General features: G+C 44.0%; 2 protein-coding genes across 15 annotated transcripts in view; one reads left to right on the forward strand and one right to left on the reverse strand.

Annotated features, from left to right (window-relative positions):
• Positions 1 to 380: 380 nt before the first annotated feature.
• Positions 381 to 18,560, reverse strand: RSPH1 (radial spoke head component 1). 3 transcript variants are annotated; one of them, XM_055701560.1, is made up of 10 exons: positions 18,427 to 18,560; positions 8,264 to 11,065; positions 7,595 to 7,708; positions 7,368 to 7,473; positions 6,095 to 6,185; positions 5,723 to 5,858; positions 5,349 to 5,420; positions 3,198 to 3,396; positions 2,605 to 2,745; positions 381 to 770 (listed from the first exon to the last, which is right to left on the reverse strand). In XM_055701560.1, exons 2-10 carry the CDS (start codon positions 8,312 to 8,314, stop codon positions 721 to 723), a joined length of 960 nt encoding a protein of 319 aa, XP_055557535.1. In that variant the 5' UTR covers positions 8,315 to 11,065; positions 18,427 to 18,560; the 3' UTR covers positions 381 to 720. The 3 variants fall into 3 exon arrangements, with proteins under 3 accessions (XP_055557535.1, XP_055557534.1, XP_027660269.1); XM_055701559.1 differs by having other exon boundaries at positions 8,264 to 8,816; positions 10,973 to 18,551; XM_027804468.2 differs by lacking the exons at positions 8,264 to 11,065; positions 18,427 to 18,560 and having other exon boundaries at positions 384 to 770; positions 7,595 to 8,244.
• A 238-nt stretch (positions 18,561 to 18,798) lies between these two features.
• Positions 18,799 to 22,253, forward strand: part of SLC37A1 (solute carrier family 37 member 1) — a 43,372-nt gene continuing 39,917 nt past the window's right edge. For 3 of the 12 annotated variants that reach the window (XM_055701553.1, XM_055701549.1, XM_055701547.1), the window contains exons 1-2: positions 18,799 to 19,056; positions 20,159 to 20,237. The gene's annotated coding sequence lies outside the window, so the exon portion shown is untranslated. Of the gene's footprint in view, positions 19,057 to 19,826; positions 20,238 to 20,262; positions 21,706 to 22,253 lie in introns of those variants that run through there. The other 9 variants (XM_055701550.1, XM_055701556.1, XM_055701552.1 and 6 more) reach the window with 6 other exon arrangements.

Consider the following 22,253-nt stretch of genomic DNA (forward strand, 5'->3'; position numbering starts at 1 on the left):
TCATTTTTAGTTGTTTATAAAAAGACAAAGCCCCCAACATTAGCAAGCCAAGTATGCTTTGATCTAGCTACAGCAATAACAGAAATGCAGTAGTTTGCCAAAGCAAGCAAAAAGAGGAAAAGATAACCACCTCTAAAAATGTTCACTGAAGTCACACCAGTGTGATAAGAAACTGTGAACAAAATGACATGTAAGATAGGAGGGGAAAGACTGCATAGGAATTTTCTCACTATGACATTTTTGATAGGAGAAAAATTGCACAGAAGGAATAATAAACTCTATTTATTTAATGTGGCTCGTTTCCTTATCTGTTTCAGCAATATCAGTACAACATCTCTTACCCCTACCGGGCCAAAACCAGTTATTTTGCTTCAAAAGCAAATTCTACCTGCTGGCACCTCTCTACCTCATGCTCCAGGCCTGTAAATTTGTTACAGATCTGCTTCCTCACCCTGATCAGTAGAGAGTCTCCTCTGAACAACTTCAGGAAGGCTATATGGTAAATAAGAAACATGTGACTGAGCTGCAACACACACACACATACACGTGATACTGCACACGCTTGAGATCATAAAAGTTGCAGAGATATATATTCCAGACAGAACAGTGACAGAAATGTTTATTCAAAGCATCTTAACTCAGCCTTTTATGAACAAAACTAATGCAGGTTTACCATAATAAAAGGCTTACTCTTGGCTCTTTGTCTTTAGTTCTGTCCAATTACTCTGCTTCCTTTGATTCATCTTCCTTATCCTCTAAACCAGTAGTTCCTACGGAGGCAAAGGAAAGACAGGGTGTAGGGATGCATTTTATTATAAAATACTGGAAACATAATTCTAGGACTATTCTGTCTACCTCAGTCCTTCTTCCCTACTGCCTTTCACTGCCAATACTTGAATTTCATTGTCATACATTGTTTGTCAGCTGCCAGACAGACTCAGTACACACAGTCTGCCAGCCGGCCCATATGTAACTCTGGAATAGCCAAAGAATGTCTCCTACTTAGACAGTATCATAAGAAATGTGGAACAAGGAGAATGGAATTCCTCTGTGGAAAAAAATGACAGTAATAGGACAAAGAATATAAGGCTGCATGAAAACAGATTTTGTTACATCTGCTCTTTACAGTATGCATATTTTCTTCAAATCATTTCCTCTTACTATAACTTAATCTTACTAAACATAAAGACAAAAGGAAAATATGTTGCCTAATTAATAAAGGATGTAGACCTATGATGAAAAATGTATAATGGATGATATTATACATCTCTTTGATTCTAGAAATAAAGAGCTGGAAGGAACTTTGAGAACATTTATCCCATTTCTGTTTTCATGCATTGGTATCTGCATCTATGCTGTCTCTGACAAATACTTGGGTCCATTTGTTCTTTAAAAAAACACAACAAACATTTAAAAACCCACAAAAAACAATGGGGATACCAGAACTGCTTCATTGTGGTAGGCCAGAAAATTTACTAGAATCAAGTTCAGCCAAAATAGTTATTTGAGTCCAAGAGACTTTGAGACAAACCAGGCTCAATGAACTTTTGCCAAATCCAAAGCAGAGGTATGCAGGAAACCTGCTGAGATTTCTGCTGAATCTGACCCCAAAAAAAAAACCCAAAAAAAACCCCACAGGGACCTTTTAAGAAGTCAGTCCTACACAGCAGATCAATCAGCTATCTGGCTAGTCTGTCCTGAAGCAGGAAAGCACCTTCAGAGGTGATGGGTAAAAAATGAGAGCAAATAAACTATAAAAATTCCAAGGGCTGACCGAAATGTTTAGTGTATACCTCCAGGCATTTTCACATGTCTTAATAGTCTTTCTGATCCCTGTGGATAGTGCTTTGCTTTGACTTATTGTAAAATGGACTGACTACAAATGGATAAATTTATGTTATATTTTCGTACCTCAAATATGTAAAAGTTAACAATAAATATAAACACCACAGTTGGGTGGAGGCCTATAGGCTAAATATGAGTAAACAAAGCAATAAAAGACACAACCTTTTGTTGCTTCTTAGTAATTTTGTATTTAAAACAAGCTTCTGAACTGCCTGAAAGAAAATGTGAGCATCTGAATTCCAAATCTCTTTGGTTTGTAGGAGAAACAAATCAGCCAGAGACTGTTCAAACCATAATGCATAACAACATCTAAAATTTGTTTCTTCAGATTTGTTTTGCCTGCTTTCTAACTTCAGTTGAGAGAATAAGAATACACAATTCCATTCATGACAGAAAAGTGGATTGCTGAAAACCTCATGAATTTTGCAGTTTCTCTCTCATTTTTGTATTAAAAAAAAAGTTGGTAAATGCAATCACTTATAAAGTCAGCTGTGCAAGTGCTGTCAACTGTACATGCATAGATAATGCTGCACAGGATTGTCACTTCTCATTTGTACTGTTACAGTATATAAACTTGACTACTTAAAAGCAGTTTACATCTTTAGAGGACTGCCCCCCTCATGAAAGGTCTAGGTTCCCATGGTCTCTTCACCTTGATAATGGACCTCTCAGCAGCAGCATCTCTTCAGCTGATTGAAATACATAATTTCAAACCCTGATTGTTAATTGAAGAATGAGCATCTGTGCCCCATTCCTCACCGTGATCCTCCTGATCTTTGTTTTCTTCTTCTCTGCTTCCCTCATCTTCCTCTCCTGCATACTTTACTGGGCTAAAAACTTCCCTGGATGCTTCATGAAGGGAAGGCTCATCATCACTACCCTCAGCAGACCCATCAGTGACTGAAATACAAGAAATTAGAAATGGCAAAGCAAATTAATTTTACAAAATTGCACTCAGCCATTGTTTTCATGCAGTAGCTAATAACTCCTACTGAGGTCTGTAGTCTTTACTCACATGAGAAATCCCACAAAATCTTCTGTGACTGTTTATAATTAAGTGTATAACAAGCCATGATACAGACTAAAATGATTTACAGGCTTCCCATGACAGTTTTATCTCATTATGCTGTGTGAGATAAAACAGACAGATATATATATATTGTGCAGTTCATGAACAGACTTGGAAGTTCCTAACATTCAATATGTGGTAAATTATAGGGGAAAGAAAACAAACAAACAAACAAACGATAAAAAAACCCAAAACGCTAATACCACTTGATATTAAACCTGAAGAACACAGTTTTGGAGGATAGTCCAAGCACGGAGTTTCCAGCTGTTCTAGCAGAACAAACCTGTAGTTGCTGGCATTTTCTCCTCTTCAGTTACTGCTGCTGCTGCTCTTTCTTCCACTGCCTCTGCTTCTGCTGCTACCACTAAGGAGGTTTTTCTGGGAAAAGGTGTGTTTTCCCCTTGAGGAGTTAATTTGGTAATTTCTGATGCTTTCCATTTTGGTGTGACAAGTAATGAGGGTTCCTCCTCTTCTCCTTTATCCTAGAAGAAACTCATGAAATCCAACATCTCATCTTACAGGCTATTAAGGGAGTAACTAAGATTTCCTCCAGTTGCACCAGGGGAGGTTTAAACTGGATATTAGGAAAAATTTCTTCACCAAAAGGGTTGTCAAGCACTGGAACAGGCTGCCCAGGTAAGTTGTTGAGTCACCATCCCTGGAGGTTTTTAAAAGACCTGTAGATGTGCCACCTGGGGACATGGTTCTGTGGTGGACTTGGCAGTGCTAGATTAATGGTTGGACTCCGTGTTCTTTTCCAGCCTAAATGATTCTATGATTCTATGATCGTTTTTTGTACTAAAACCTTTATCTGGCCTCAAAATGGCAATGACATGGCCTTTTAAAGTATTTACAGGTGGAAGAACTTCAGCAGCCACAAATTTTGAAAGAGAACTACACTTTGAACCTTGATGAAGTCAGTTGACTATTACTAATGATCAATGCTTGCCAGCTTGTTTTATTTAAGCTAATTTTTTTTCTCTTTCTTAAACAGAATGGCTGTGAGGGGCCTATTAACTACATCTCCTCCTCTGTGCCTACCTACAGTATAACAGAGGTGGATAAGACCTGATGCTCTGTCCAGTAGATGCTATGCTGTCTATGTTACACAGGAACAGAGTGGCAAAACAGCTCTTTCTGCCTCAGTCTTTGCTTAGGGAAGACCTTGGAAAGGATCTAGGAAGCAGTAAGATTCTGCACAAAGCGTATGTTTTTGAAATTTGAAGATTATTATTTTATTTTTAAAATCATGCTTTATTTTATCCAAATATGAAGGAGCCTTAGTAATGGAATCATCACCTGTATTGCAAGCTACTTTCTTTTAATTTTTTTTAAATGGGCCTTGTTCTGCAATTACTTCAATTAAAGCAAAGAGGCAAAATTTAATCTTACTTTAGTGAGACAAAGCACTGTCCATTGCTTTGCACAGTCACTACAGCATTCACATGAGAAGAAATTACTGTTTCTGAGAGTAACGATTTTCAGAAGCTGAGTGCTTGGGTTCCTAAGTTCATGTTTAAACTCCTACATCAATGGCCTAATATTCCAAAATCAGCACATCTAACAATTCCCAACTGAACTGAGGATACTAGATACACACTGCTTTGGATACTCATATGAATCTGACAATTTGAGGATATCTTGCTTTTATCCAAGAAAGCAAAACAGTCCCCATGTTTTGCAAATCTCTATCACTAATGATAGGAATTTTTTTCAATTATGGTTTTGTCCTTGTCTTAAGAAACAATTGCTGCATTGGAGAACTGAGTGTGTAATGGGAACTAATGTGTCAGACGACAGAAGTAGCAAACTCTAAGCTAAAATTTAGCATATTTTCTTGAAAACAAAACAATAACATTAAGATATATTACTTATTTCTATAGCTGTTTTGCACCATATTAATCAGAAATGTTTTAAAACATTCATGCATAAAGGAGAAGGAAAAGCAGGCTCTGATCACAGCGGCTCCCTATAGTTATTAGGAGCTGTGGCTATTAAGCTCCTAACAGGACCAGAACAACAATGGGACATATTTCCAAAACATGAATCTTCTGGAAATTACCATTTGTACACATAGCATCAAGCAATCCAGAAATATAAGAAGAAATACTTTTCATTGTTTTCTAGTCTTCAGAACAAAGTAGAATACAGGTTAAATATATAATTACATCTACATTATTCTGTGGTTTGAAACTTTTGCAAGTAGTGCAAAAATCACACCTTGTACTTGTCAAAGCTCACACAGTAGAGAAGCTAAAGAAAAAAGCAAAATGAAACCTCATTAATTCTTAAGCAGCATGAGTTTCTACCCTTTTTTGACTGGTTAGATCTACTTTAACATCAGTGTCTGTAAGGCATTTTATAGATTACTCAACAAAAGATTTGATTTACTGAGTTCTCTGATATTCAGTATAATTCGCACTATTTCTTTTACCTGTTCTGCTTCTATGTATTCACCATGCTGTTCACACCCAATATCAAAGACATATTTGCCATGACCTAAAGGCTGCACAAAGATAGGAAGAAGTCAGCAGAACTATAAAGTTAGTAAATTCTAAGCATATAAATGTAAAATACACTTTACTACAAAATTCGTACTATAGTGAATAACAGCATAGTTTGAAAGCAAAGTTGCAGAGAAACTTGGCATTGTGACCTACAGACACAGACACATATGTTACACTTATGGTACAAGAAATACTGCAAAAGATCAAGAGCCTAGCTTCTTATTTTAAGTGGAAACAGATCAAATTAAGACAATTTCATGCTTACTGTTCAGATGAATAGAGAGCTTTTCAGCACACTTACATTTCCATTCAAAAACTTGCCCTTAAATCTATGGTTTAGGTGGATAAGTTCAGCTTCTCCTTCCTGGTTTCCATTTACCCAACCACCAACATACTTAGATCCTGTGTCTTTATAGACATATGTACCTTGCCCATGCCTAAGGAGAAAATAATAATTTTGCTTTCTATTACTGAATATTAAGAATTCAGGATGTGTTATACTTAAGGTATTAAAACTGTATTATTTAAGTAGCTGAAATGGCTCAAGTTGGACTAAATTGCCAAGGTCATCCAGTAGCACTTGATTTACTGCAGTCAGCTGTGCCTTGAGAATAAACTTTACATTTTAATGCCATTGGGTGACTTGAAACATAACTGTAAGAATGAAACAAACCTATTGTTGTTAAACCATTCTCCAATATAGGTGTCTCCATTTGCATACATATACTTTCCGTAGCCGTGTCTCTGATCATTCACCCAGTCTCCTTTAATAAAAATGCGATAAAAACAGAGTGAGATGTGGTTTGTTTCATTGTGTGATATAGTGGTCAGCTTGTAAAGTTATCATACGTGAATTATTAGGGAAGGAAAAGAAAACTATGACACCACTGTGATTCCTTACACCATTCCTTATTCTAAACCCTTGCTCTTTTTTCCCTTCTCCGTCACTTTCCACATATATTTATGCAGCTGCTTGACCACTCTTTCATTTTGTCCATCACAGTCTGTCTTCATTATCACTTTCCATTATCATTATGAACACAAGAAGCCATGTAACATCCTGCTCCTGTCTTTAAATTTGGTCATGTATGGCAGTGCCATTAGGTAATGTGACATTTCCACTCAAATAAAAAGAGGCACTACTTTAGTTTCACACATTTGCTAAAACTTTCCTGTTTGTCAGGAGCAATATATACTCAAAAGGATGCTAGATTGAGTGTCTTAACTACTTTTCTATTCAAACTTAAAAGAAATTAAAAAAATAATTTAAATGACACATGCATATGCTCCCATAAGGCACGATTGGGCTGCTCTTGTTGCTTTCTTTTTCAAGCCCTCACAATGCAAATATTCTTTCTTGTCTAGAATTTCCCTATTCCAGGGAAATGTTGTCCATGGAAACCTAACTGATATTCAGAATCCTTCAGGTACTCTTCTGGAAGAGGGGAAATAGTGTGACTTTCAATTTCTTCAAACTTCAGAGGCATCCCACTCCCTGAGTAAGTGCTCTAATCAGTAGACAATGTTTTAAGAATAGACCTAATAAAGTCCTGAAATATTTTATCCTGAACACATCTGTGGTTCTAATCTTTATTCAGAAATAAGTAACTATACTGTCTTCTACTGATTGCACTGATTTGTAAAAGATATTTAATATTTTTCAGAACTTGGAACACCCTACTTGAGACAAGGACATGACAAGAAGAATAAACTGCTACTAAATACTACATTCCGCACAATAATCAACATAAATTCCCACAAGTAAAACACATACTTCTTAGACCTTGCAGTAAAAAAACCAAAAAACAAACAAACCAATTTCATAGCAAATTCATCTTCTTAAAATAATACATTCTCCAGTTCACTATCATCTCCTTTCATTTGGGGTTGGGGGGGAAGTCTCATTTCAGTTATAGAAATCCTTGGAACTCTCTTCAGTGTGTTACCTTCGTATTTGGATCCATCTGGATAAAAAAAAGTTCCCTGGCCATGCTTTTTGTTTTGAAGATATCCTCCAGTGTAGCAAGCACCATTTCTAAATCTGTAGGTCCCCTGAAATGTATTGGGTATAGATAAAATATTTGTCAGTTCTCACTCTTGTTTCAGTACAGTGCCCAAACTAACAGAACTGCTGAAACATAAGCACGACGGCTGCCTTCTGTCATTGTCTTACCTGTCCACTTCTGAGACCATGTTCATATTCTCCATCATATGTATCACCATTGGGGAGACGTGCTTTTCCATGTCCATGTCGCTCACCTTCTGAATTGCGTTCACCATCATACTCCTGATCAAGTGTGGAAAAAAATTGTTTAAGAGGCCTAGACCTGACTGACTCTAACCTCATTAGAGAGAGGAAACAGGTGTTTGCTCAAGAAGCTCCGGTGTGGCTTGAATCAGAGACTGCAGGAGCACCTGGCCAACAGATGTACTGCTTATGCAGACATTTTCACCAGATCCTGGCACCCAGAGGCTTTCCTCCCGCCCTGACACACCGCTGGGCAGTACGGGTGACTTGTCATCCGCTGGAGAAAGTCAGGAAGGCCCCAACCGAAACGGCACAGCCCCGCTTGCGAGAGGCTGGTGCCCAGGGAAGCAGCGCCCCGGGAGCTCCCCGGGCTGGGCACGGCCGGCACACAGTACCCGAGCCCCCGTGGCCGGTCACGTTGGCTCTTCCCTTCCCCGCTGGCGCTCCCCCCGGCCGCCCGAGGTGCCCGTGGCGGTGGGCCGCTGCCTGCCCCGCTCCCCCCCTCGCCCTCGGCGGCGGATGCTCCCAGCGGGGACGGGGCAGGGCCGCCCCCGCCCGTGCTGCTCAGCGGCCCCCCAGACCGCCCCGGCGGACCCCCAGATCGGCCTCGGCCTCCTCGGTCAGCTCCGAGCTCAGGTCCGACATGACCGCGACGTCGCCGTCACCGCGGCAACCGAGGCGCGCGGGGGAGGGCGGGGTCCGCCGCCGCCGTGGCTGCCATGGCAACAGCCGCCGGGGCGCGCGCTGCTGTCCCGGGTGCTGAGAGCAACGGGCCGGCCCCGCCCCTCTCCGCGGTGGCGGGGCGGGAGGGGCGCGCGGGGCCGCCGTCTGGCCGCTGAGGAGAAGCGGCGGCGGCCGGCGGGAGCGGGGAGCTGCCCCCTCCCCAGGCGGGCTACCGGGCTGCCGAGCTGCCGGGTGGCTCTCGGCGCCGAAGGCCCGGGAGGGGTGCGGCAGCCGCCAGGAGACTGACGTGTTAATAAGCGCTCGGGGTGCGGGACGCCACCTTTCCCAGTCACTGGTCTCCCTCCTGCGGCTTGTGCTTAGCTTTTCCCACCCTCACGGTCGTGGAACAGGCTGGTGACGTTTGAGATGTGACCTCAGAGCCCTCAGTCTTCAGAGAGCTCCCAGTAGAGCTGGCTGGTTTGGCCTGTAAACAACGTCTTAGATTTAAAAACCATTCCTGCATTCTTTCTTTTCTGTCACGTTTAATGATGTTCAAAAATTCCTGTTCATGGATCTTATCTTTTTGTTTCACATCTTACGTTTTCAGCCTGATGATAACTCTCATTCATCTGCTCAACAGACCAGACGTGTTCCCCACACACAGCCTGGAGAATCCCACTGGAAATTCAATACACTCCCTAAATTCCAGCCAGAAAGCCTTCGGCATTCAGCTCGAGCCACTGAAATCCCACAGGATTTCCACAGCTGGCTTGGTGCACACCCGATGGCACGGTTGGAAACAGAGGACCCACATGTGCTCAAGAGGCATCACAGAAGCACGTTTGGGCTGCCACTGGCATGCCTGGGGCACTGGCATACCATTAGCAGTCAGGCCCTGCATTTCAGGGCACTCTGAAGAGATTTCTTTCTTTTCTATATGCAAAGAGCATCTGAATGGTCTGTATGGGTAATTCAGGGGTCAGCACACAGGGAGGGAAATGCTCTGGCACTAATCACTTCTGGAGCTTAGGCACTGGAAGTCACCAAACCGCTGTGTGATCTGGCCTGGAAATTCCCATGTTTCTGCATAAACGAATGGACTGTGCGTTAATTTCTCCTGTTATTTTTTCTAAATTGCACCAAACTGTGGTGGTGGCCGTTCTAACAGTGTTACTAGTGAGATATTAGAATGATGAGTCAGTCAGGTTTTTACATCATTTAAGCATCTTCTGCTTTCACACATACAACTGCTTTAATGTCACTTTTTTTTTTCTTCTCCTTTTAGTTACAATAATTCTCAATGACCTTAATATGTAGGGAATCCTCTGTATTCTGACTTTTCTCCAAACACCTCTACTCAGTTAGCCTCAGCAGTGATCTACATAACTCAGATGGCAGGTTCAGTTACCTCAGCCAGGCAAGAGCCTCCTGAACTAATATGGTTACAGCTAAATCAATGCAGGGGAGCATGAGGAGAGCTCTCCTTTCTCAAAAGGCCAAGAGGAGTAGAAGGGAGTAGCTCACAAGGAAAAAGAGGAGGTAAAGTACATCATAGACACCCTCAGTCCATTAATATGTATCAATAATACCCCAAATGGAAAAGACCTGCTTTATATTTTTTGTTGCATTAATGTTTCATATATGAGCTGCAGTACTCAAAACCAATCTCTCTTTAAAAAGATCTTATTTGCCTTGATACGAGGTAGTGCTTTCTTACTTTCTACAGAGGAAAAAGCCCTAAAAATCTACCTTGGCTAAGGGAGTTGATGATGATTGCATTACAGCTCATGCTCCCCTCCTGCAGATGTTGAGGGTGGGTTGTCTTGCTGAATGTGAATGGTACTTCACTCCTCTGCACAGCAGCAGCTTCACAGCGCTTGCAGGAGCTTGGCAGGACTTGGGGCCTGTCAGTGATACAGGAGGCAGGCAGATCACCTCACTATCACTTTGCAAAATAATTGAATGGCCAAGGTTTCACAAGGGGAGCCATGTGAGGATATGGGTGGTGAAAAGCAGTCGGCTAACTAAGCACAGGGAAGAGGAGGTGATGCTTCTGAGATAGGCAGCAAAAGGAGTGGCAAGTGGCTGGAAAACATGGAGGTCACTTTAGACTGTAGGTCAAAGCTTTACCACCCAAACCACAGGAAAAACAGGGTCATCTCTATACAAAGATATACTACATATTCAGGTAATTTTCTTAGTTTTCATAGGTAGGAATCTAAGTAGTCAGTATTTAGATAATAAATACATAGTATTTATTTATTAAGATGTGTCACTTATGTGGCATATGTGCCTTTTTGTTTTCAGTTGGGCAAAGATGAAAAAGGAAGAGAACTATTGCTAAATACCACCGCTTTCTTAAGTCACAGGAACCATTTGGGCTTCTGAGTTAATACCCAGTTACTAATTAGGAGTGCTTTCCATTTGGAACATTTAAAACCACTGAAATTAAACTTTGTTAGCTGGCAGAGCATTAAGAAGCTATGCATTTATTAACTCAAAACTGTATGGTTATCCCCACATAGATGTGTTATCTGCACAACCCCAGCATTTGACTAGGGAAGCCTAATTTGCATAATGACTGTTCTGTTAAGTTAATAAGTAACTGCAGAGTATGTAACTACTGCTTTGATTGCTTACCTTCTGCAGAACAGGATATGAGTGTTATCTGAAGCACAGTCCGTGCATTTCCTCCTTTCTCACTCCTGATGATGCCTCAGTTTCTTCTTTCACCTAAGGATGGCTGAATTATTTTATCTATGGTAAGGTAATGTCTCTATAAAACTGGTTACTTAGTCTGAGTGGCATATTAATTCTAAGCAGACATTGCAGCTTAGAGTTGTAAGGGAGAATATGTTTGGGATGCATTAGAGGTGCACCCTGTTAAACTCCATGACAAAAATAACTGGCTATTCTTTTGGCTTCAAATTTGATGTAGCCCAGAGAACAGCTGTGGCACAAACAGGAAGCAGTGACAAGCCGTTGGAGACACTCCCCCTAATGATCTTTAACTGCTCTTGCTCGATGTATTGTTTCAAAGTCCTAAAGGAGGAAAGGGTCTGAAGGAGGAAGAGTTCACTTTTCTTGGGAAACAGCCAAGAACGATTTCTTCATAAGATTTACACTGCTCTGAACCTAGAAGTGGCAGATTGCACAAACCTCTGTATGTCAGGATCACATTGTTTGACCTAAATGAGGGAAGCATCATTTAAAGTTTTATATACCCAGTTACAGTCTTGTGAGGACAACTACAGCTTATACAGATGCATATAATTAATGACAAGGAGCATATGTTTTGTAGGTTCTGGTCTTCCAGTTGCATTTGGGTTTGTTTCAATGTCAGATTAAAGTTAAGATTTAAGTATGTTATTATTGAAAGAAAGGTTGCTATCATCCTCATTTTCTTGTTCTTTTTCCTTTTCCGTCAAAGGACCAACATAATAACATAAATATTCTTAAGGTCACTCTGATCTTGCATATAAACTTCATTCAGCAAGAGGCCTGAGAGAGTCAGTGGATGTGCTGATCATCTGCTCTGCTCTTACTGCTGGCTCAGCTGGCAGCTGCTGGCACCGACTGTCATTCACCCTGGCAGGAGAGGGCAGCAGCTGCTGCAGCTGCAAGCTACCCTGGAGAAGCTCCTGGTTTGCCATTTGAGCAGAAGTCCTGGAGGGACAGAAAACTTCAGAGAAACCCAAAGCTGTTGCTGCTAGAGGTGTCTACAAACAGAGGCAGACAGTGATACAGCAAAGAAAAAGACTGCTAGGCACAGGACCCTGTAAGTTTACTCCTGCAGGAAAGGACAGCCCTGGACAGCCCTTTATCCTGCTTTGCAGGTCCTCACTTTGAATTTAGCCAGAGTGCTCCTCCATAGGGAGGAATGGCCAAAAGGCACTTTTAAGGCCTGCTACACTCCTGGCTCTCTTTGGACTTTACCTTGTGTTAGGAAATGGGAGACTTTTGGCAGTGCAGAGGTTTTGCAAGAAAAATGCTGTGCCAGGCCTGGCCTTGGGGGCTCCTTCCAGCACTGATTAAGCTTTGAAAACACACGTTGCACAGTGAACATTAGAAACAACAGTACTATTTGTTTGCCTTTATATTGCAATCAGTCTCTTGCTTCAAAGGGGTGATAAAAATACAGCAGGGTGCACACATCACCACTGATGTGGTAAAGGCAGCATGCTTCTTAATTGATGCAGGGTGCACTCCAGCATTCCTGCCCTCTAGGAGCCCCCTGCTCTATGCCCCTGTTCTACCATGCATCCTTCTTCCAGGGGCAATGCCCCTGTGAACCAGCTTCTCTCCACCCTGCCAGAAATGTGGCTCTAGGGAGCCGCCTTTTCAAATTAAAAAATTAACAAATTCAGAATTAATAGGAAGAGTGAAGGTAATTTGCCTGATTCGCAGTGTGGTTTCCTCACTTCACATACTGTTCAGTGATTACTGACAGCACTTTGTGAGGGCCAGTCCTTGGGCACTCAAGTCAGTTTGAGTTTTGCTCTGGGCTAAATTAGAGATGCAAATGACCATTTATGGCTTTTGGTAGGGCAGACCCGGGCAAGATTATGTCTTTTGACAGGAATTTAAAGAACAGGAATCTGTAGGGAAATATTTTGTTATCTCTTAGAAGACAGTCATTTACATCTTTCTCCTTATAAAAGCTAAAACCACAGTCTAGAGTACTCCATGGTCAGTATCAGATACTAGCAAAGTGTAAACTGGAGTTCTCAGGAAAAAACATGAAACCAGCTCTCTTCCTCCTGAAACTTGAATAGAAACCAGGGTGATTTCACCAGCCTTTTGGAAGAAAACTGGGATTAGGAATTAAAGTAATATCTAAAAGAGACTTCTTATTTGGGAATAAACATTTCAGGCCTTTTTATTATTCTGCAATATATACTACCAGACACACTTTTAAGAATTCAAAATATTTTTTTAGCTCATGGGAGCAAACCGTGGACAAAGTGGAATTTACTGTCACTAACTTCCATATATTGGGGTATTTTTCCTCCAGTTCAGAATGAAAACAGATTCTAAAATGTCAAAACCCTTTGCAAAATGGGAACTTCTCTCCACACAGCTCTTTTTAAGCCCTTTACAGGCAAAATGAAAGCTGTTCAGTATGTTTGTATACTGAGTAAAGAAAGCCTCTTTTTGTGCTCATAACCAAGCCAGGAAAACAAGTAAATGACCTTTCTAGGCATCCAGTTTACGCTGCCTCCTCCAAGTACAATTAACATTGGGATATCCTGAAGGTGGGATGATTAGAAAAGAAATGTTTGTATGAAAGCCATTCTTGAAATACCAATAATACTTTTTTGCATCTTGGCTAAATATAAAGTTTCAGTTCCCTCCTGCAAAATATCCAAGGGAAAGTGTTCTGCTGTATTTATACCCTGCCTCCCATTTCTCTGACCTAACTGCTCATTTTGAAGTACAGAGTGCATTCCGTTCTTCAGAAATAAGGGAAAATTGTCAAGTATTTTCTTTTACCTAAGGGATCTCCCGTTCCACTAAAGTGCTTGGTCACTTCTATTCCATTTAGGAAATTGTTGCTAATGTCTCTTCTCAAGACTTACAACAGTCAGCGTTACTACTGCTAACAAGAAAGCAGTTGATATTCATGAGATAAAAAAATACTTTATAGTCAGTATAAGAATAAAGCAGTGTTAATACTACATTTTTCTCTACTTTCCTCTGGAAATGGGTTTTGTTTCATTAAAAGAACAAAACCTCAAACCTAAGCTTACTTATTTAGTCATAGCTGTGACATACAGCTTAAGAAGTCCAGTCCTTTTGTCCATACTATCTGAAATCCTTAGCTGGTAACTCAGAATGGATTCAATAGAGAAGGAAATGACTGAGGTAGATGGGACTAATTTGCTGCCTCCCCATTCCTGTCAGCTTGAATACCTTTAAAGGTACTTCATCTTCTTAGACATGACTTGCAAGGCAACTGCTTTAGTATAAGCTTTCTGTTCTGGTCTACTGTGTTTTACCACGGTATTTGTAACTGTTCAGGTATTTGATTTCTATTAAAATAATGCCTTAGTCCTCCTTTCTCGTTTAACTGCCCTCCAGTGATCAAGTCCACAAACATGGAGAAATTAAATCGATTGGTAGTCTACTCGCTTGTTTCCATCTGTTTAATCCTCAGCAATTGTTTCTGTAGCCATTTCTTCACTTCCACTCAGCTCTCCAGGAAATTTAAGAAAAGTAGAAATAAGGGCAAAGTAACAAGAGAAAGTCTCCCATTTTCTGCTGGAAGCAGAATTAAATTATTCAAGATAAGTTCCTCAAAATAGATGTTCTTCTTTTGTAATGAAAAATTATCTATATATTGTTTTACAGATTCCGTTTAAAATAATACAGCTTGGTGTTTGTTTGGTTTTTTTTTAATTCTGCACTCTCAGTACATTCTTGTTCATTTTTCTGTGAACAGGTGGCTGAAGGTATGAGAATTGATCTAAGTCTCCACCCAGGGAACCTCCATCCTACCTAAAGGGGCCACTGATTGCTGTAGCAACAGGTCACGTGCAGCAGCTCTGCCCAGGACTCCTTCCAGCAGATCCTACCCCAACAGACACCCCTGCTGCCACAACTGCTTTTTTATAGATCTTTCCTTAGACGGTGGGAGGTGATTTAACAGTCCCACTGCCCACCCCTCTGGAAAACCCTGGGGTGAGTCAGAGTAGCATACGGTCAGCACCACTGATCTCATTTTTCTGGATGGAACCAGAGACCTGCTAAGCAACACACAGGGCTCAAATAAATGCCATTATTCCTAAATGTCCCCTGCAGTCATAGCAGTATCTATCTTTATGTAGGAGGCCTGGAGGGAGTTTTACTGCCCCTCCCTCTCAATGTTCCACTTGCTATAGGAATTTTTCTTCATAAGTAGCCTTTAGTACTCAGGTACCATCCTGGTCTGGCTGGGGAAAAGGCTGTGCTGGCACAGTGGTCTTGTCCATTGGTTTCTTCCTAAAGCTACTCACTGGTGATTCTCACTAGCTTCCTGGCAAGCTAGATGCGATGAAAGTAGCAGTCTGGAAACTATGCAGTCACATTAATGTGGCTCTGTGCCGACTCCAAAATTTCTCAACAGGCAGGATAGCTGTCTCAGCTAGATAGCTTCCAGACCACAGCTGGCTTACCTCCAGCCATTTCTAAGTGCGGCCACTGCTATACCTGTCTACTTCCATATATACAGGCATAGCTTTTGAAGTCTCTTTCTATTTTGGCTCTTTTGGACATTTTTTTTTTTGTCTGCCAAGGCTTGATGGCAGGTCATATTTGGATTGCTGCCAGTGTTAATGTGAATTGCTTATACAATATCCCAGCTGCTCTGTTGGGAAAACAAAGCATGTAAAACTAATAATGGCAACTAAAAGCTGTGATTATATCAGTCTTGAGAATCCTGCTACTTGTGTGGAATAAAGCCTAAGTAAATATCGATTTTTATATAGTAAAATACTATTTAACAACCCAGTATTATATAAAGAAGTTATGAACTTTTCTGATCCCCTAAGACATAGAGATCACTCAGTGGCAAAACAGATTAGCCTTTTCCATCTGTGCAATTATGAATACTAAAATATACTTGTGCAATCTACTGGAAAGAAAATGAATACATTAATCAGCTAAAGGTTACCATAGTCTGCATTCAGACCTCTGTGCAACCAGCATCACCTGTTCAGCAAAGGAAAGACTATGCTGACATCCACTAACTTCAGTATGTTTTGCTACTTCAGGACTTAAGAGCACTAACCACTCTTGTTCAGCAGACATAAAATTTAACTGTCAACCAGGAAATTAGGGTACCTTTTCTGAGAGAAGCACCAGGAGAGGCATGCTAAGCATCTGTCAACTCATACATCTTTACTTCTGTTTGGTTTTGCAGACAAGAACATGCCCTTTTCTATTTCCTCTAGTGTGAACATTGCTAGAGGCTTAGGAAGCCAAACCACTGCCACGCTTGCTACTCAATACAGCCATTTACTGGACTGTATCTTTCATTTGTACTTCCTTCTGCAAAGGAACTGGCAAAATGACTTTTTTATTTTTTTCTGTGAGGCTCTAGATCGAATATGTTATTTAAAATGTGTTTGTGTGTGTGTGTTCTGTGTTTTTTTAACCATTTATTCCTGGCTGTAGACCTCCTTTTATCTCCGAGGAACCTCTGGCCCTCCTTTGATACTCTATACCAGCAGGCTGTTTTGCAACCAACAGCACAAGCTCATGCTGCCACTTCCCTCTGCATTTGTACTTACTTGACAGCTTCTGGCAACTGTAGTAGCTGCTGGTGACCAGCACCGGCATAGCAGAGAGAGCAGCTGCTCAGCTGCCAAGTGTGACAGCCAGCAGGTTTCCATGATGTTAGAGGAATGGGTTATGAGGGACGTTTATTTTAATGGGAGATGCAGTTTCTACTTTTAAGTATGAAAAAATATCAGAGATTTCTGCGGCTGTTTAGGTCACGCTTTTTGCAAGTCGCTTGTAACTGAAGATAGAAGGATACTCAAGCAAGTTTAAATTATTAAAGGAACTTAAAAAGGGCCAAGCTGACATCCATTTTAAAAATATCAGGATCCCACATGATGATGATAGTCGTTGTGATAATTTGGGATGGCTAATCATATATACAAACAAATGCACTGTGGTGGGTCTGACCTTTTCTGTTGTAAAGAGACAAATCTTCATTTTTCTGTGTTCGTGCCAGTCAGAAAAGACAGTGCCTGGGTGCCTCCCTGTGCTGGTACAAAAGTGCAGCAACATGATTCATGCAATTCACTGTTTTTGGAGGAGCATTCCCTGACTAGTTTTACCTCTGCTAAATGGTTGTTACAGCAGAAAAGATAAATATCAACATACAGAGATGCTTCATTCTGGCTGTAACTCCACCATCTATATCTGATGTTACCATGTGCTTTTCCACCCCAGAGAACTAATGCCCTCTTGGTAAAACAAGGGCACTTCCACAACTTGCCTGCTCAGAAGAACAAAGGAGGCTAGAAGTATTTCCTCCTCCAGTTCACACACCATCATCATACAGGGGACAGGACATGCGGAGAGCTAAAGCAGTGCTGGGACATGCATGTTTGTGCTCCACCTCCAAATGTTAAGAGCCCTCCAAGAGTTAACTAAGCCCTGTTGCCCAGGGCATCAGCCATTTCAGCTGAGCTGCTGAGGGTTTGGGGCAGATGATTTTTCTTTTGGATTCATAAAAGACATGGAGCTGTACTGTCAAAAAGCAACTATGCACTGTCCTTTCCCTGAGACACTGGATGACTGTCGGTTGTCTTATACTGCAACATGGTTCTGTAAAAGCTGTGCTAACGTGAGACCTTCTGATGCCAAGCAGTGGCTTTTGCTTTTATCTGTGAACCAAAACAGTCTCCTTAAAAGGTAAGATAGATGAAAATCAAAAGCAGTGTATTAGCTTTTCAAGTAGGAGCTTTCTAGCATTTGGGGACGTGTTATGAAGACTTTTTTAACCTCTGACAAACTGCTTGCAAATCTCAGCTAGAAGGATGTGAGCCTGAGCAGGAATCAACAACTGCCAGTGACAAGTTTAAAAGCAGCAGGTTGTGTAACACCCATCTGCATTTGCAATGGTCCAGGTGTAGCACCGAGACCCTGGTTCTGCAAACATTGTCATAAGGGAGGAGGGCTTGTTTATTGACTGGGAGAAAGTGAAGGAAAGGTGCCAGTGGGATGGCAGAGCCAAGCTAACCAATGTGTCTGCAGCGTTTGAAATATGGGGCCTAAGTAATATCACACTGGGAGTCAAAATTTCTTTTATTGGTATTACCAGGGCAGGCAGTGCAGGATGAGAGGGAAGAAACAAAATAAAACTGAACATTTTAGTGAGCATCTTAAGTGGGTTTCTTGTGCCAGGCAGGTGATACTTTACAAGGCATAAACAGTTATACAGAGAAATCAAAACCTGCACAAGGTGACTGTAGGCAGCTGTTCAGTTTGGATGAACTAACCAGCGCAGGGTTATCTGCACTGGTGAGGTGGTCGCTATAAAGAAATACAGCTGCAGCTGCAAGTACACGTTTATATAAATAACTAAGTTTTGAAATACGTACGGTTGCTGCAAACGGAAACGCCCTGCTGGGATGAGGGAACCAGAGGCAAAAGCAGAGGGCGTCGGGCCGCCGCTCCGGAGCGCCCGGGGTGGGAGAGGCCGCCGGGGTGACAGGTGGGTCGGCGGGGATGGCGGGCGGCACCGGCCCACGGAGCGGCTCCGCTCCCCGCGGCGGGCCGGGGCCAGGCCGAGGACTCGCCACCGCCCCCTCAGCCCCGCGGCGGCCGAGGCCCGGGGAACCGCGGGAGGCCGGGAGAGGGCAGCGGTTCCCCCCGGAGGCTTCGCCCACCGTCACAGAGGCGGCCCGCAGCCTCCGCGGGGCGCGCTGCCGGCACGGCCCGGCCCACGGCGCAGCTCTAGGCAGCCGCCGGCCCGGCCCGGCCCGCCGCCGCCGGGGTGCCCGGCTGCCCGCCGAGCCGCCCGGAACCCCGCCGTGGCGTGGCGCAGCCCGCCCCGCCGCCGCGGGGCGCCCTCCTCATCCACGGCACGGTGGGGAGGGGCCCAGGCAGACCGGTCCCGCCGCGCAGCTCCCGCGGCCGGGCGGCGACCCGCAGCCGCGCCCGGCCGCTCGGCTCGGCTCGGCGCAGGCCAGGCAGGAAGAAGGAAGCACCGGCGGCAGCGGCGGCAGCGGGTAGGCTCGGCGGGCGGGGGGCGGCCGTGCACCTGCCGTGCTCGCGGCGGGGGCGGGGCGGGGGCGTCGCCGCCGCTTCCCGCCTGTGCGGCGGCGGCCCCTTCCGCCGCGGGGCTGCTCGGGAGCGGTGGCCGGGCGGGGGGTGCGGCGGGCGCGGCGGCCCCGGCTCCCCGCCGGTAGGCGCTGGGAAGGCGGCTGCGGTGCGGCCGGGGCTCGGGCGGTCACCTCCCCGGCCGCCGCCGCCTTCGGCTCTCCGCTTGTTTTGCTTCACCTTTTGTCTTGCTTTCCTCCTTTGATTTCTTCATGGTCTTGGGTTGCTACGAGACCCCCTTCCTCCGCCCCCGCCGGCGGGGTCAGGCCCCGGGCCCGGGGGCGTTGTTCTGGGGGCGCCCCTGCGTGTCGCGGGCAGCGCCGGGGGTTGCGCGGCTGCCGCTGGGCGGCTGTAACCCGGGGGCAGGGGCCGGCCCGCGGCTGGCGCTGAGGTGCCTGAACCCTCCCCGTGGGGGGCGAGCGGCTCCTGAGGCCACCGGCACCTGGTAGCGCTGGGGAAGGCCCGCCAGGGGAGGCGTGTGCTTGTCGTGAGAGTGTGCTGCCCTCGGCCCAGGCTCGGCTCTGAAGGAGCTGGGTGGCAGCCCGGGCTGCGGCTGGGCCACCCGTCCCGTGTGGCGGCGGCTCCCGGCGCGGCGCGGCTGGCGGCGCAGGGTCCCGGGACGCTGCCGCGGGTTCGCTGTGCGTTCGCAAGGACTCTCCCCCCCTGTTGTTGAGCCAGGAATATGGCCGTTTAAGGTCCAAAGCTGATGGATTTGGCAGTTTATGGCTCAGGTGCAGAGCTGCTGGGCATTCGAGCACAGTATGCATTTGATCTGCGTGTGTCTAAAGGCCATTTCGAGTCCTTAAGGGCATCCTGATGAGCAGCACTTGCATTACCCGCTGTCTCTGCATACGCAGAATTAATGTCTGCCCTCCAGGGGGACCGTGCGTGATGGGGCAGGGGCCAGGCAGCCTCGCGCTGTCTCTCCAGCGTGCAGCACAGCTGAGCCAGGCTTCGCAGTATTTGCAGTGGTAAAGGCCAGTCACAAATTACTGTATTTTACTGAAACAGGGAGGGAGCTGTATTTCAGCCAGTGCAGCGGGAGCCTGAAGAAGCAATACAAAGTTTGGAAGGTATATATGGATTCAGAGTAAGTACCAGGATATTGCTTTATACGTTGTAGCACAACAAGGAGGAAGCAAAGTATTTGTTTTCACTGTCAGGTAAGATAGTTGCCAAAAATGAAAGAACATAAGACCAGTTCAAGTGATTGAGTTGGAGTTTGATCTTGGGCTTCAATAATAAAATGGAAATATAAAGGATGTGTTTATAAATTACCGTTTGTGTGTGGCAGCCTGTTAATGTCATTTCTGAAGAATAGCTTAGTTTTAAAATCTGGTTTAATCTGCAGCAGGATGTGATCTTTATAATCTGCTACCACAAGTTTTATTGCCACAAGTTTCTTTGCTTTTCTGGAAGGAGTTTTGTTTGTTTATTAAAGGCACGTGAATGTCAGAGGAACTTACACATATATGGGGACAGAGGCAATGTTGACAAGTAAATGAGACCTCTGGTTGCTGTCTGCAGTAGAGAAAATTAAATCAGCCCCTGAAATAGAATTAGGGTGCAGTTCTCTAAGCACTGCTGCTAGTCCAGTCATCTTTGCTGGGGTATTGTGGCTTTGTGACTCTGGATTTATGTCAAGGATACACTGTTAAAGAGGTGCTGTGAATATGATCAGTGGGGCATGTGCAATTAGCATTGAAATCTCTTGTAAGATGGGTGAAGTCCTTTTCTGTTTATATTAAAGCTGTTAAATAGTAACCTGTTAAGCAATTACTTTACTATGATGACAATTGCCTTGTCCCATTATATTTTAAGGGAACTGTTTAAAGAGGTTTATGACCTCGGATTTTTGCTGGCCTCTCGGTTTTTTCCCAGTAGATTTTTCTGTCCTCTCACTTAGTGTGATCAGTTAAATAACAGTTTCAGTGTTTGGGATAACTGTGAGAGAGGGGAAACGGGGTTTGGGATCACCCTGAAATAGGTCTGTTACTGGTGGAAGAAAAATTCACTCCTACTCTGTGCTGCTTGTGCCCACCTCTCTTCTTACCTTTCTTCTCCCACTGGAGAAGCTATCCACAGCTCATTTCAGCCGAACACAAAATTACTGACAAGCAGTTGTTGATTTGAAATTAAGAGTTCAGCTGGCCTAACTAGCTAGTCATGGCTGTAAGGGGCAGTCCTGCTTGTAGTCCCTGCCTTTATGTTCCTGCTGCTTTGGATTCGTCCTGCCTAGCAGCTTTTTGGTCACAGAGTGAGTTAATGTTCTATTTTCTTATGGATCAAGCACTTGAACTATAGCAGTATGACTGCAAGGTCTGACACAGAGGGAGGCAGGGACCTGCCGCTGGGAGTGGGAGAGGGGAGGAGAGTGTAGGGTTGCACTTCCTTTAACCTGCAACCCCATGATTATGGGTTTTGCTGATTAATTGCGCCAACAGTTATCTGATTTAGGGCAGGGGGAGGTGGAATGTGCCGAACGAGATTAGCAAGTCAATTCACTTTTAGGGGAGGGAGGTGTCAAGCTGAACCAGGATGCTGTGAAAAAAATAAAGGTATGACAAAAATGTGTTAGCATAAAGGAGCAGACTTGATGTTTTGGTGGGATACCCTGTTACGTGAAGAGGTGGTAGTTTTCCTTCCATTCCTGGGGAAAAAGCTTACGTGGGTAGTGAAGCTTTCAAGTTCTGGCTTTGACGCAGCAGGTTCTGTTTGGTATTGTCATTCAGCTGGCTGAGGAGTAGTAGTTTTGATTTCTGTAGTAAGATGAGGCAATAAACATGAGGGAGGCTCACACCTTTGCCTACCCGGTGGCAGCCTCTAAAATTCCCAGGTTAAGACAAACCCTTGGTCTTGGCAGGTATGTTTTCTTCAGAAGTGATTTTGCTTTAGCTCACCTCCTGCTGTTTACCAGGAGAGCTAGTCCTGAATGCTACCAGCTTCCATCAGGAGCGTTGCAGCAGCTGGTGCTAGTGCTAAGCCCAGTAGCTGGGCTCTGGGGAGGGTAGGGGTTATGGTGCAGACAGTGGTGTGTTATTTGTCAGGCTGCTGGGGTGTCTCTAGTGTTAGCATGCAGGGAGGCTGGGTTTGCACGCATGAGTTG

The sequence above is a fragment of the Falco cherrug genome, chromosome 2 (assembly GCF_023634085.1).
Source record: "Falco cherrug isolate bFalChe1 chromosome 2, bFalChe1.pri, whole genome shotgun sequence".
NCBI lineage: Eukaryota > Metazoa > Chordata > Aves > Falconiformes > Falconidae > Falco > Falco cherrug.